The sequence below is a fragment of the Aspergillus uvarum genome (genome assembly GCF_003184745.1).
Source record: "Aspergillus uvarum CBS 121591 unplaced genomic scaffold BO82scaffold_14, whole genome shotgun sequence".
Classification (NCBI taxonomy): domain Eukaryota; kingdom Fungi; phylum Ascomycota; class Eurotiomycetes; order Eurotiales; family Aspergillaceae; genus Aspergillus; species Aspergillus uvarum.
The window spans coordinates 480,499-494,993 of record NW_020291311.1 but is presented as its reverse complement, the minus strand read 5'-3'; the positions used below and the strand labels follow the sequence as shown (position 1 = coordinate 494,993).

General features: G+C 55.8%; 4 protein-coding genes across 4 annotated transcripts; 1 reads left to right on the top strand and 3 right to left on the bottom strand.

Moving 5' to 3' along the window:
• Positions 1-197: 197 nt before the first annotated feature.
• On the bottom strand, positions 198-3,476 carry BO82DRAFT_352624 (mRNA splicing protein SYF1). Its single transcript, XM_025634744.1, has 5 exons — positions 3,278-3,476; positions 3,102-3,218; positions 2,990-3,043; positions 923-2,934; positions 198-873 (listed from the first exon to the last, which is right to left on the bottom strand). The coding sequence occupies exons 1-5, from the start codon at positions 3,317-3,319 to the stop codon at positions 576-578; spliced, it is 2,523 nt and encodes an 840-aa protein (XP_025494080.1). The 5' UTR covers positions 3,320-3,476; the 3' UTR covers positions 198-575.
• Positions 3,477-3,683: 207 nt separating this feature from the next.
• On the top strand, positions 3,684-5,344 carry BO82DRAFT_352623 (H(+)-transporting V1 sector ATPase subunit D). The gene is made up of 8 exons (XM_025634743.1): positions 3,684-3,774; positions 3,846-3,958; positions 4,040-4,050; positions 4,229-4,554; positions 4,640-4,688; positions 4,746-4,755; positions 4,811-4,851; positions 4,909-5,344. Exons 1-8 carry the CDS (start codon positions 3,760-3,762, stop codon positions 5,199-5,201), a joined length of 858 nt encoding a protein of 285 aa, XP_025494079.1. The 5' UTR covers positions 3,684-3,759; the 3' UTR covers positions 5,202-5,344.
• Positions 5,112-6,604, bottom strand: BO82DRAFT_352622 (U1 small nuclear ribonucleoprotein usp102). The gene is made up of 4 exons (XM_025634742.1): positions 6,499-6,604; positions 6,355-6,361; positions 5,981-6,287; positions 5,112-5,841 (listed from the first exon to the last, which is right to left on the bottom strand). Exons 1-4 carry the CDS (start codon positions 6,543-6,545, stop codon positions 5,432-5,434), a joined length of 771 nt encoding a protein of 256 aa, XP_025494078.1. The 5' UTR covers positions 6,546-6,604; the 3' UTR covers positions 5,112-5,431.
• A 989-nt stretch (positions 6,605-7,593) lies between these two features.
• BO82DRAFT_331246 (Sec7-domain-containing protein) lies at positions 7,594-12,925 on the bottom strand (the record flags this gene model as incomplete). The annotated part of the gene is made up of 5 exons (XM_025633130.1): positions 7,594-8,330; positions 8,378-8,760; positions 8,809-9,304; positions 9,354-9,699; positions 9,747-12,925. 5 exons carry the CDS (start codon positions 12,923-12,925, stop codon positions 7,935-7,937), a joined length of 4,800 nt encoding a protein of 1,599 aa, XP_025494077.1. The 3' UTR covers positions 7,594-7,934.
• Between the last annotated feature and the right edge of the window lie 1,570 nt (positions 12,926-14,495).

Here is a 14,495-nt window from a genome sequence, read left to right as displayed (position 1 = left end):
GCACCGAGTCCTTCCGTAGTCCTTCCGTGACTCCTTACGGTATGTACTGTACAGTATTACCTAACCCTAGGACCCCATGGCTGCTAGGCTGATAGGTAAAGAAAACGGATATATCACTACTTATTTATAGGAATCAATAATGGGAAAATAGAGCGCACTAGAATGAAAATAGTACTGAACCCTGGAATAGATCGATGTGACGACGTCACGATAAGATGGGATAAGATAAGGTAAGATAAGATGTACTATGCGGAATATTCGGATACAGTGCGCGACGATGCGCGTGAATAAAATAAAATGGAATCGGCTGGGGTAAATCGGAATGACAAAGGAGATAGATGGGTACTCAATTGGGGGGGCTTGTGGATTGGAGCTTGACTGTAGGTGGGTTGTAGGGTGTAGGTTGTGTTGTACAGTGAGAACTGAATTCAGGATCGCGGCCGGGCGGGAGAGGCAAGAGTGAGATGATCTGAGACCGAGAGCGATAAGATAAGGCATGGCATGGAGTTGGTTCATCTATGCAACTGGCTGATATGCAAAGCAAACAAAATGTCATCGCTACCTAGGCAGACACACTAGTCATCCATCTCATCATCCAAATCGATCGCGTCCGGGTTGACGGGCGCGGCGACAGCGTCACCACCACCCACAGGTTGCTGCGGCTGCTCGGGCCGGTTGCCTCCCTCCGGACCGGTGCTGGCCGCCACAAAACCCACGGGGGCCCGCGCCTGTCGCTCCAGCGCGGCCATGGCGTCGGCGTGTTCGGCCGCCGCGGCCGAGTCTTCGTCGCCGTTCTCGAGGGGCTTGTCCCCGGCTTGCGTGCGTTGTTGGCTGCGGGCGATGGCCTGGGAGGCGATGAAGTTGACGTCGGTGCTGGGATTGTTAGCTACATGATTCACCAAATAAGTGACAGAGAACATACTTGTACTGCGCCTGGACACTGCGCTTGATCCGCAACATCTCCTTGAAGGTATCCTCGTTGCCGTGCTGCACCTCGAAGGCTTCCCATTTCTGCCAGAAGCCGGCGTTGGTCCGCGGGTCGCAGAACTGCGAGGCATGCCCGTAGATGGCGCGGGCCCGGTCGATCTCGCCGAGGCGGCGCTCCATCTCCGCGAACTTGAGACACATCTCCTTGGCCTCTTGGTCTGGCAGGGCGGCGATGGCGCGCTCGTAGATGGGCCGCGTGGACGTCAGGCCGAAGTTGGAGGCCGACTTGGTGATGTAGAACTCGAACATCTCGAAGCGGTCCTCGTCCGACACCGCGCGCGTGGCCCGCTCGTAGATCCGCATCGCGTGGCGCGCCAACCCGCGCTCTTCCTCCAGGTTGCCGTACATCAGGTACAGCGGCTTGGCGAACTTGGGCGGACAGCCGTCCAGGGCCTGCTCGAAGAGGTCGCGGAGTCGCTCGATGCCGATCTTACGGTCGACCGCCTTGGTCAGGTACAAATTCCACAGCTCGAAGGCCACCGGGTAGCTGAACAGGTCCAGACCGCGTTCGTAGACCTTGAACGAGTCCTCGAAGTACTTGTGCTCCTCCAGCAGGTTGGCGTAGTTGACCACCGTCTGCGGCGTGGCGATGCGGAGCTCGAAGATGCGCTCGTAGACCGCTTTCGTCTCCTCGATCGTGGACACACTCTCCACCAGATCGACGTAGAAGCTCCACAGCTTCCAGCTCTTGTGCACCCGTTGTTGGGGCGAGAGCGTCTCGTCGAAATAGTCCACCGTCGATCGCTTGGGCGCTTGGGTGGCCTTGGCCATGATCTCGACCGCCTTGTCGAAGTTTTCGCTCCGAAGCTCCATCTCCGCCCATTCGCACCACGTCTCGGCCAGCTCCGCAACCGACTTGAACGGAACCTTGACGGCCTTCTCCATGATGACCCGTGCGGTATCCAGATCGCCGCCGTTTTCGTAGAATTTGGCGTAGTTGACCCACAGCTCCGAGAACTTCCCGTGGGCCTTCTTCGGGTTGATCGCGGCAATCGCTGCGGTGTAGGTCTGTACGATTTCGTGCTTGTTGTCGCCCCAGAGCGCGACGCGCTTCTCCCATTCGATGACGTTGTGAGGGTTCTGTCGCAGAAGCACATCGTTGACGAGGAACGGTCGTCGATCCATCAGCTGTTCGAACCGCAGCATGCGCAGATCGAGGTCGAAGTCGGCCTCCTCGTCGCTCTGGCCGTTGTCCGTCCGCGCCGCCGCCGACTCCATCAGACTCCCGATGATGGACTCCTCGAACTCGACGTACGCGTCGAAGACCAGCGTGAAGTCGCGGACCGTCATGACGGTGGTAATACCCTCCTCAAAGACGTCTCTCGCCTTTTCAAAATTGCCGCGCGTGATCCAGTAGGTCGCCAGGCCCGCCCACAGCTTACCTCTCTGATCCGCAAACCGGTCGATCCCGCTGCGCAGGATGGCGTCCACATCGATGCCGACCCGGGGCCCGGTCTCGATCTGCTTCGCCTTGGAGACCAGCAGGTCCACCATCTCGGTCCACAGCTGGAAATTGCTCTTCCCTTCCTTGGACTGGAAGCGCGAGTCGTCGAGGATCTGCATGTATTTCTTGACGGCCTCGGTGTAGTGGCCCATGTCGACCAGCAGGGCGATGTATTCTTCGGCGTTCTCCGGATGGATCTGCATGTAGCGCGCCCAGATCTTCACGGCCGTGAGGCCCGACGCGGACCGCGCGAAGGTCTTGTAGATCCGCCAGATGCGGTTGTGTTGGGTGATGGGGAGGGCGCGGAGGGCGCGGTCGAAGGTGCGGCGCGTCTGCGTCACCAGTGGCTGCTGCAGCAGAAACGAGAGATACAGCTCCCAGATGCGCGGCATCTTGTTGAGCAGGATGAGGGCCCGCTCGAAGAGCGCGTTCACCTTCTGGTACTCGGCCTTGTACACCGTCACATTGCGGCCGCGCAGGTGGTTCGTCCGGAACTCGAGATACTTTAGGGTGTCAGTTCAACATCTCCGAATTTTAGGCAAAGCCAAGAATCCATACCAGTTTCCACAACTTGTACGATCTCGGAAGTTGTCTGCAAGCGCGTTCCATCACCTGCGATCATCCATCAGTTTCTCCCGTAGAAATTGTGTCCTATTCCGAGAGTACATACAAATGCCTGCTCATACAGCGTTCCATTCTGTTGTTTGTATTCGATATAGGCGAGCCATGGCTTGACGCTGCCGGGATTGCGGAGAAGATCCTGCTCGTACACAGTATCCTGATCGGCCTGCACGCAGAGATCAGTTTCAGCTCTTTCCGCACATATCTCCCCTCCACGCCACTTACAATCAGGTAGAAGTCCGGCCCGGAGGCCGAGGAACGGTCCATCTGTGCGTGTTGCCGGTGGGATCTCGGGGGCAGGATTGTCCCTGGCATTGCGCCACTCGAACTGAGCGGGACCGACTCACACGGGAATCAACGCAGAAGCACCAGGCGAGGGGTATATCGCATACGATATGACAATGAATATCGTCGCTGCTTGAAGGGGGAGGAGGGGTTCTCGACGTGCTGTTTCCAAAGCTGGCGGGCGATGGAAGTCGCAAGCAGGGCACGTGACCGGGTGTCATGCGCCCCGGCGGGCACGGGTTGGTCCGAGCGTTGGGACGGGCGGATTATTGACTTATCAGTTGAGTTAATCGTCATGGCATGGCTTGAGCCGCTCTCCGTCCCTATCGGTTCAGTCCTCCTCCTCCAGCTGGCTATCCGTGGCCTTTGTCTTTTCTTTTCTTTTCTTTTTTTTTTTTTAAAAACCTTCAAGTGTTCTCATCATGTCGGGTGCGGTGGTACGTGATTCTGCAACTGATCCACTTCAATCTTAACATCAAGCTCGGTCACTCATGTTGGATAATGCCAGGGCCGTGAGGCAGTCTTCCCGACACGCCAGTCCCTCGGGTTGATGAAGGGGAAGTTGAAGGGCGCCGAGACCGGTCACAGTTTACTGAAGCGCAAATCCGAAGCTCTTACCAAGTGAGTCTACTCAGAACACCCCTCTCTTTACTACCAGGAAACATTCCGATAGAAACTAACTTTGTATACTCCTACCCACAGACGTTTCCGCGGTATGATTGCTTGCATGTCCCTGCCCCCCCCATCCCGCTCCCCGGGGGGCATTCCCCTTTCCACCCCCTCCCCTTCTCTCTAAAGAGCTCCCATACATCTGCGCGCACTTTCCGCCTACGATCCCCGTTCTGCAACATAGACGCTTAAGTGACTAACAAACACGGCTCCCCCCCCCAGAAATCACCCGCCGCATTGACGAAGCCAAACAGAAGATGGGCCGCGTCATGCAGATCGCCGCATTCTCGCTGGCGGAGGTGAGCTACGCCGTGGGCGGTGACATCGGCTACCAGGTGCAGGAGTCGGCCAAGCAGGCGCGGTTCCGCGTGCGCGCCAAGCAGGAGAACGTCTCCGGCGTGCTGCTGCCGCACTTTGAGAGCTACACCGAGGACGCGATCAACGACTTCGGGCTGACGGGGTTGGGAAAGGGTGGGCAGCAGGTCCAGCGCTGTCGGGAGACGTACGCGCGGGCTGTGGAGACGTTGGTGGAGTTGGCAAGTTTGCAGGTACGTTACTCCAGGCTTGGGGATTGGGGCTTGGGGCTTTAGGCAAGGTTGGGGATGGGAGTTTGCTGACGTTGTGGGGTGGTAGACTGCGTTTGTGATTCTGGATGAGGTGATTAAGGTGGTTAATCGCAGAGGTATGTTTTCCGGAATAGGTATTGGGGTTTTCTTATGCTAATGTTATCGATTGCTAGTGAATGCTATGTAAGATTGCATTATGCTGGAATTGCCAGCAAAAGTCTGCTAATCATGGCCGCAGTGAGCACGTTATCATTCCCCGCACGGAGAACACGATCAAGTGTCAGTGACAACCTTTGGCTCTTCTTTTGGTGCAGGCAAGCAACTAATACATCCCAGATATCAACTCCGAGCTGGACGAACTCGACAGAGAAGAGTTCTACCGTCTCAAGAAGGTGTCCGGCAAGAAACAGCGAGACACCGCTGCCGCCGACGCCGAGATCCTGGCTGCGCGGGAGAAGGCCAAGGCCAAGGCGGAGGCTGCCGCTGCTGCCGCCGCCGCCGCGGCAGCCAACGGAGAGGAAGCGCCCGTCGAGGAGGGAGAAGAAGAGAAAGCGGCTGCAGCAGAAGAGGAAGCCCCTGAGGCACCGGACGTGCTCGGCGAGCAGGAAGATGCCGACGTGATTTTCTAAGTCTAGCGCAGCGATGTCCCCCCTTTGTCTCCCTGTTATGTACCTAGTATACTTCCGAGCATGTAGCTGTTATTGTCTTCACTTGAGAATTTGTGTTTCTTTTTTAAGTCATATCCCCAATGGAAGCAAAGATGAGCATTGGCACAAGCAGATGATGATGCATAGAGAAAAACCCCATAAACCCCGCACAAACGCCAACAGACATGAAACCACCAACAACCCCACACCACTCATTGTCTCTGGTACGTGACCCGGATGGGTTTTCCGGTCTCGCCCATCGGCATCCCCGACGTCGCCTCCTTGGCACTGATAGCCCCGGACTCGTTCTCGTACTCGACGAAGGCGATCCCCTTGCGGCCCGGCACCAACCGCACCTCCTGGAAGCCCTCGAACCGCGCGAACACCGCGGTGAGGCTGTCCTGGTCGGCCGTGTCCGGCAGGTCCCGCAGGAACAGGATCTTGTTGGGCGGCAGGTACTCGTCCGGGATGACAGTCGCGGCGGCGCCGCTGGTAGGCTTGAGGCCGGCGCCCTTGGCCGCCTTGGCCGGGCGGCCGGAGGGGTCGGAGGGCGCCACGACCGCGCCGGAGGGCCGTTTGAGTTTCTTTTGCGCTTCGAGCGCCTCGTGCGCTTGTTTGCGTTCTGTCCAGCCGGGCCACAATGTCAGCATCAGCCTCACATCAACCCCAATCATACCCTTCGCAGCCTTCGCACCCCAAGCACCCCCACCCCTATAATCCCAAGAAACAAAAAAAAAGAAAAAAAGAAAATAGAAACGAACCTTTCTCCGCCCCGCGCCGCCGCTTATGCGCCTCGAGCTCCTCCTCGCCCCCCTCGCGCAACACCGTCGCGTCGCTGCGCGTGCGCGCGTACTCCAGCACCATGGGCTTGTCGAACAGCTCGAAGCCGTTGATCTCGTCGATGGCCCGGCCGGCCGCCTCGACCGAGTCGAAGACCACGAACGCCTGGCCCTTGGCCTTCAGGTTCGTTTTAGCGACAATCTCGATCACATTGCCGTATTCCGAGAAGATCTCGTCCAGGGAGTCCTTCAGTTGGTCGATTTTGATGCGTTCTTCGAGGTTGCGGACCTTTCGGGGTGGTTAGTGGGGTTGAGGGAGGTTGGGGGTGGGGGGTTTAGGTTTAGGGTGGGCGTACGTAGACTCTAGTTTGCGTTAGCTTTAGATTCTCTTGTTTGAGTGGGGAGTGAAGGGTAGGGTAGGGTATCGTGGTCAAGTGTCTGGACGTGGATGTGGATGTGGATGTGAATGTGAATGTGGATTCAGGCGGAGATAAACTTACGTGCAGTTGGGGGGCGTGGTTGTTGCGGGCGCGGCGACTGCGGCCATTCTTGCGGCTGGTGCACCTGGGGTGCCTTTCGTTTTGTGTAGGGTAGGGGGAAGGAATTGAGGGGTAAGGGTGTTGAGAGGAACAGGAAACGCGCGCGGTGGTGGTGAGGTGCAGATAGAGCTTCCGTTCTGTAAACTTGCGTAGCGTAGCGGCCGGCGGAGGAGGAGCAGGAGCAGGCTGTCCGAGAGAGAGAGAGAGCGGTGCCGCTTTAGTGGCCGGGGCGGCAGCTTACGGTCGGGTCAGGTGATCTGGGTCTTGGTTTTGCTGGACTATAAGTTACCACCGCATGTACAACCAACACAACATTACAAATAACAATGGCCAGAATGGATCTGTCGCCTGGAAATTAGATCTGGAGATGGGATTTGAACTACGGAACTCAGCCTTCTCACTCAAAAGGTCTATATCTCTCATCCCACCGTCCGACAAGCGTCTATCTTTATGTCGACAGCCCCAGCTCCGCTAATCCTACCGCTGGTGTACAGCAACCTCACCAGTTCAATCCCTGGAAACTTATTCTTTGCTCGGATGGTCTACCAACGCGCAGAAAGCAATCTGATCTCATGCATCTAGATGTCGATGCCGAGCTTGACCCACCAGACTTCTCTAAGATATCAACACAGAGCTCGAAGGTGACCGGATCCAGCAGCACACACCCCGAAGAGAAAGAGGGTAGTGCATTCATTACCAACCACAGATGGAAAAAAGAAGGATCACACCCCTGAATAAGGTAATGGAATGTATGCAATGTATACGCATATACTTAGCTCACTGCGTAAATCTTGAGCCTGATCTGAGAGATCGAACGAAATTGGACACTGAAGGTCGCAGCACCTCTATCTTTCTACCCATCTTTCTATCTGACCATTGGCGTTTGATCCATCTCCTACACCAATTGTAAACAAGGTCTTCCATGCATAGGACAGCGAAAGAGAGGGTCTTGCGCGTTCATTGTTAGTATCGTATCATATCGACGAGGCCCGGTATCGAACACTACAGCTACTGGGAGGCACATACATAAATGCATGCATGCATGCATCCACCACACACAGCTTCAACAGAATTAGATCTATAGGGGGGTGACGAAAAGCGATTATATTTACAGGAGTATGCACACATAGACAAAAACCACAACCACTACCAACACCGATTCCACATCGCATCGCGTCCCCAAACGGGCCACAACCGCCCACAGAAAAGAATACACCCACGCTGATGAAATGCCCGAAGCTATATACCTACTCGACGCTAGGCTGCAGTGGAAGACAAATCGACTGGCGGGTTGGGTTAGTTATTCCCTGACAGAAAAAGAAGGTCTACAGCACGTCTGCAGGCTGTCTAGCGTCAAGTCATGGACGGAGTTATAAGCCGTGCTCGGCGTTGCCATTCTAATCGGCCTTTTTGCCCTTGTCGACGGGCAACGGCGCCTCCTCGCTGGGAGGTGCAGGTTCGGGGTCTTCGATGGTGGTCGCAGGCTCAGCACCCTCGGGCTCGTCGTTCGCGACTTCCGCCTCGGGCTCCACTGTTGTCTCGACGTTTGTCTCTGGCGTGGGCGACGGCGACGGCGACAGCACCGCCGAGACAGGCGCCGACGCGGCGGGCTTGGTTTCATCCTGCGGCGGGAAAATCTCCTGGAACAGGTCGGGCAGGAAGCGGTCGAGGCGCTTCTTGGTCTCGGTCCAGATCTTTTGTCTGGTGTCGTCCTGGGACGGCGGCACGAGGTATCCGCCGTCGGCCATAACGAGGAGAATATTCTTGAGACTCTCGGGGATGGCTTCTTGCTGTGGGGGGTGTTAGTCTTGTTCTGAGATTTGGTGGGCAACAAACATACCAGACTGTCGCCCTGGCCGCTGTTCATCATCCGATCCAATATATCCAGAATCCGCAGCCAGAGGTCGAGCATCCCGTCCCAGTTGGGTAGCTGGTCCAGATACCGCAGGAAGATCTTGCACACCAGTGTGGCCACCTGCACGCGCGTTTCGCCCATCCCTACGGGGTCCGAGTGGTAAACTTCGGGTTTCAAGAGGCGCAGGATCAGAGGGAAGAGCACCTGGTCGAAGATCGCGGTCCATTCCTTCTCGTCGGTGGCGCTGATCTGGAGGGACAGGAGGGTGCGTTGGAGGGTCGAGACGGCGTGGTGGCGGATGTCGCGGCAGGGATTGATGCATTGGGCTGTCAGAGACTGGAAGATCGGAGACCAGTAGGCTGACCAGGCTGGCTTGTGTCAATTGGTGTTTTCGACTGATGGAGTTGGCTACATACCTTCGTTCTCTTCCAGGTGCGACTGCTTGATGAGTGCTGGGATGCGGTGGGTCAGGTGGAAGACAAAGTTGATGGCCTTGACTCCCCTCGCAACCACCTCGTTCTCGATACTAGATCTCGGATGCTTGACAGCCTTGCGTCGGCCGTGGGTATCCCTCTGTCGCTCTTCAATGTAGCCCACACTGCCAGCGCTGATGAAGTCGTTCGCCAGGCTGACGGCAGACTCGTAGTTGTCAGCCGTGACAATCGGTGGGTTCGACTCTACAATAGTTTGGAGCAGGTTGAACACCAACGGAGCCGCTTCCTGGTGCTGGTGCAGCCTCTGCAAAATAGACCAGAAGTCCGGCGAGGCGGAGACCTCGTTCCGCAGAGCCTCCGCATCTGACATGCATCGTGAAAGGCTCTTGATTACAGGAATGGCAATGCTTTCCAGAATGTCCTGGTCAAAGCCAGAAATCCCATGGAGAATCACCGGCACACGCATATAAGGCTGGTCCTATAATCTGTCAGACACTTAGAATAAATGATAGCAGAGGGAGCCGTACATAGCTCAAGCGCAGCAGGTTCATGAGGTAGTAAATGATCCGTGACAGCGCCAAGGAGTGGATGTTCCGGGCATCTCGGACAAAAGCTTGTAGAGAGGTCAAAAGCCTCTCCCCAAGGCTTTCCAATGTCTTGGGGTCACGGAGAGTGAGGACGGTGGCCAATTCCAAGAGGTAGAGCATGCCCGGATCGTACTTGGGCTTGCTGGCATTGGCTCTGCCGTTGGCCGCCCTGGGTCCAGGTGCCGGGCGCTCCGACTTAACAACGATAACGGCCGGGGCGCTTTCTTCAGGGAGTTGATCCATAAGGGCTTCCACCAGCCTCGTAACCGTCTCCAAGGGAAGGGTCCTGAACCGTTAATACACAATAACCACAAATGGGTGCATTTAACTTACTTGATGTTGGCCAGAATCTCATCGATGGAGCACGCTGAGATGCAATCAACCGTGCACAACGTGTTGTCCAGCTCCTCATCCGACGGCTCGGGAGGCTCATCCGCTGCGTAGCTGGACAGATATGAGGTGAACGCAGACAGCAGGCCCGTCTCAGTGCCTCGTCCGTCGCGCTCCACGACTTGCGAGGGGTTCTGCAGCGGGATCGGCGACAACTCAAGCTCCGCGTTGAGAGTAGAACTGAAGGGGGGAATAAGAGCGTTGATGAAAAGATTGTTAAGGATGCGGATTACATGGGTCCAGCCCTCTTGAACCGTAGCCTCATTGCCCGCGAGAACTCGGAAGAGAACCACCGCGGCCAATTGAGCTCGGAAGTCGCGTCCAAATTTGACGGCCAGTTCGCTGACCATTACACTCTTCTCTCCGGCCTGCACCTCGGTGTTGAGGGCGGTGCTGGGAGGATTCTCCGTGGCTAGAGTGCTGATCGAAGCCAAACAGAAGACAATGCGGTCCAAGGCGGCCGTCAGACCATAGCGGGCAGCAATCTGTGCACACTGGTCGAAGCCCGTCACCACGCGAGAATAGACGGCATCGTCTGAGGCAGACATGAAGACGTACGACAGAGTCGCAATCACAGGTTTCCAGGTCGCCTCGAACATCTCCGCATCATAAATATTCGTCTCGCCTACCACAAGCTCGCCGGCCGAAGAAGACTTCAGCAGTAGCTCCCGCCATGCATAATCGAATGCATGCTGGTTATCATGCTCCTCAGGCAGGATAATCTCATTCTGTTTAATCGAGTCATAGACGCCTTGCAAGAACTCTGGCGCAAAGTCCTGGCCTGCGTTGACACCCCGCAGATTTCGAGAGAAATCCGTGCAGGACATGCGATTCTGCGATCTAATATTCGTATTGTATAAATCAGTGTTCAGCATAATAATACCATAAGTCAGCACGAAGAGGGCATCCTTGTCCGCAATCTCGGTGGGCTGAGCCTTCTGCATGTACTTGTCTGTAAAGGTGGTAACGATGCGCTCAATCAGCGGCGATTCCCCAGGCAGGCGGAACGCGCCCAGGAGATCGCGGAGAGCATCGACCACGCTCTGGCCGGAGAAATCAAAGAGATCGACAAAGGCATCAAGCAGTTTTTCGTTCGAACGTTTGGAGATGAATTCGCCCAGAACCTTCTTTGACAATCGAGTGGTCCCTTTCAAGAAACGAGCGACGAGGACCGGATCGTCGGGGTTTTCGATAATCCCCTGAGAGGCTAGGTAAGCGACTCCAGCCTTGGGGTCCTCGTTAAATTTCTGAGCTCCTTTGATAATGATCTTTTTAGTCCGACGCTGATGGTGAAGCTCATCCTTAGATGGAAAGCCCTCTGACGGGAATTCCTCGTCTAAGCGATCGTAGATAAATTGGACATAGCTCAGGAGAGCATCCAAGCACAGAGGTGGCACATTGGTCGTGCTCCAGGTGGCTGAATCGGGAAACGCACTCCGAGAAAGCAACCCAATCATGTCCTCGCAGAGGTCCGCGCGGTCAATATCGCAGTCGTAGTTGATGAACAACTCCACCATAAAACTTGGAATCCGTGCCAGCACGCCGATACTCTCCACCATCGCCTCGCGAGTTTCCGGCTTCCGAGAGCCTCCTTCGAGACCGAGCTTCTGGCGGTCTTTCACAGGGACCGGAGTCGACCGCCCACTGTTCGATTGCGAAGGAGAGGGCTTCACCAACTTGGGCCGTTGGGGTACCCCATCGTACAGAGCCGGGTTGATTCCTGGCTCCTTGGGTATTTCTACCTTGGGATGGAGACAGGCAACCAAGTACGACAGATAAAGTTCCTGCTGAAGCTTCAGCACTGAGCGACAAGTCAGTAGCAAAGTGCCTGCCACCCTGAGCGACCCCGTCAGAATGGCAATATTCTCGGACCGGACCAGCTGGAAGAGATAGCGGCACAAGTCATCTTGTGCCAGGTTGGCTAGACTCGGGTGCTTCGCGATGGACGGACCAGCAACCTCCAGAGCCACGTCAATGATCCGGAGGGCCATCACCTTCATCGGCTCGGTATGCTGGCGGTTGTGCGGGTCCAAAAGATCGATCAAAACTCGGAACAATTCGCGGATTGAGGGTAGTGAATATGGTTTGATATCTTCGCCATCATCATCCTGAGGATTGGGGGGAGCGCTCACGGCGGCTCCGCTCAGCGACTGATCGGGAGTACTGTCTCGACTGCTGCGTTCCCGCTCTGCAATGGCCGTGTCCGAACCTATGGCGGATGGGTGCTGAGAAGTGACAGTGTCTCCATCCACGGAAGGATCCATTTTGAGATTCGCCTGCTCTGGGTCTTTGGGTGTCCGGGTCTCCAAGTCTGTTTCCAGCGTTTGCGAGACGTCTAGGTGAGTCAAGCGAGAGAAGATGACCTGGCACATGTTGACCATGGCCATCTCAGCGGATCTCCGCAAGACCTCAGATAGACGGACCTGACAGCACATACTCAGACCGGTCTCCATCATCTCACAGACACTCTCATCTCCCAGCAAGTCCCCCTCCGGTCGCGACAGCATGCCTTCCATCAATTTGAGGATGCGCAGCAAGACGATCTCATCGGCGGCGGAGTCGCTGGCCTCGAAGCGGCAGTGGGTAATGGCGGCGGAGAGGAGTTGCATGGCCATGGGCAGCCTGGGCGAGTCGCGACTGATGATCTGGTAGGCGAAGAACTTGGTGAGGGCCACCAGGGCCAGGGAAGTGATTGCGGCCGAGGTGGACGAGGAACGGACGACTTGGAGGAACGGATGCAGCAAGGCGGGGGCATCGAAGGTTCGGATATCTTTGCAGCCCTTGAGATCGCTTCGTAATCTGGTAAAGGCAGAGATTAGAGGGTTATCTTGCATGCTCTTGCCCTTCTTCCCTCTCAGGCCCCAGCGATTAGCTAAGGCATGGTCATCGTCGGCGGCGGACAGGCGGGAGGATGGCCGAGTGGGCGTGGTGCCATTCCGCGGACTCGGAGGGGTCGAGGTATCACGGTCGTAGACTCGTGAGACAGTGCCCCCTCCCAGAATGGCCGAAACGGAAGAATGAGCCCAGCGGGTGTGCTTCCGCATGGCGGAGGTGACGGTGATACATTCTGTGATCACCAGCGCGACCGGGTCGACCGCGATGGGGAGGGCTGAGGACGACATGACGAGTGAGGGGGGGAATTAGGGAGGAGGAGATGAGGGGCGAGGATGTCGAGGTGGATTCCAAGAGAGCGGAAGGAGATTGCTCAGCGAAGGAGAAATGTCAAACCATGGCCCTGTCAGAGGGGAAGAAGTTCAGCAAGAAGAGAGCAAGAGAGAGATGAAGATGGGAGATAGAGAGAGCAAGGGCATGTATGCGGGCGGCGGGAACTCAACAGCTGGTCAGTATTCTGCTGCTCCGAGGCGGAGAGATCGCAGCAGTCTTAATCGGGATTAGCGGGATGGCTACCCCGGGGGGGACATCGGAGGTACTGCACCGTACAAATTTACATGGAGAGTGACTGAACTTATCAGATTGTGCATTGAAGTTCAATTATCGCAACTCTTACGGGTACTATAGTTACTACTGACACACAGTAGAGATCACTCACAGTTATCGCTAGTCATATTACCACTGCGACAAGTCCTGTCGTCACCATCCTTCCCCACCATGCAGGCATCATTGGAGTAACGTGCTAATGCTAATCCAGAAGAAATCAGCAAGGATGGCAGCTTGTGTCTCGAAATAGTCTATAATTCCCCTACTTGGGGGCCGAAACGCGTGTTGCAGGCGAAAGCCGATGACGGAATGGATTAAATCAAGTCAGCTCGCAACTCGGATGACGAAGTTATTCCCAGCCTCCTCAAAAATCGGGTGGAAATAAGATTGTCTGGATGCCAAGGGCGCATCCATGGTTGAAGGAAGAAGCAACCAGGCTGAAGGCGGTCGGCCGCTGTTTTGGTGTCTCCACCATTCCCTTTTCCATCCTCCACTCCGTATCTTCTTTCTTCCCAAGCTCACCAGTTACATAACGGTCATGAACCCGTCGTCGTCGGGCAAAGCTGCCATTTCAGCCCGGCGTAGGGCAGTCAGGGCAAGCAGAGGTTGAACCCCTGCAGTCGGCAAATGATGTCAAGCCCATATCCACTTCTTCTAGACCGTTGTGTGTTGACAATGGGTTGGTTCTACACGTGTCGCGTCCGTGTCCATGGATACAGATCTGTCAGGGACACTTGCAAAAGTCATTCTTGGTTATAGCATCGAATCACTTCTAGATAGTTGATACAGTGCCTATTTCCAGCACAAGCAGCACTTGACAAGCTACACTAATTTAATACAATAACTACTCCGTACTATCGCTTGTAATCCGACCCAATCAGCACTAGCCAGTCCATCGGCCAGATCCATGCGGAGCTGAGCTGAAGGCCAGCCACTCGGCCTTGTTAGAGACACTCAAATCCATCCATCATCAATCAATCAATCAATCAATCAATCTTCTTCCTATTCCCCTGCAGTGCTCTTGGCTTAACCTGTCTAGACTTGTTGTGTCCTGCCCCTCTTCTTCTTCTTCTTCCTCTCCACTATCACTCGTACTGCCACTGCCACTTCTTTCACACTGCCCACTTCTCCGGCTTCTTGCGTTGCGCCCGCCGAGAAACGCGTCCCCTCGTCCCCTCCCCCTCTCCACCTTCAACTGCTGGCTGCAGTTGTCACCCAACCTTCCCGGCTTCGTCCTTCGTCCTCCTCTTCTCC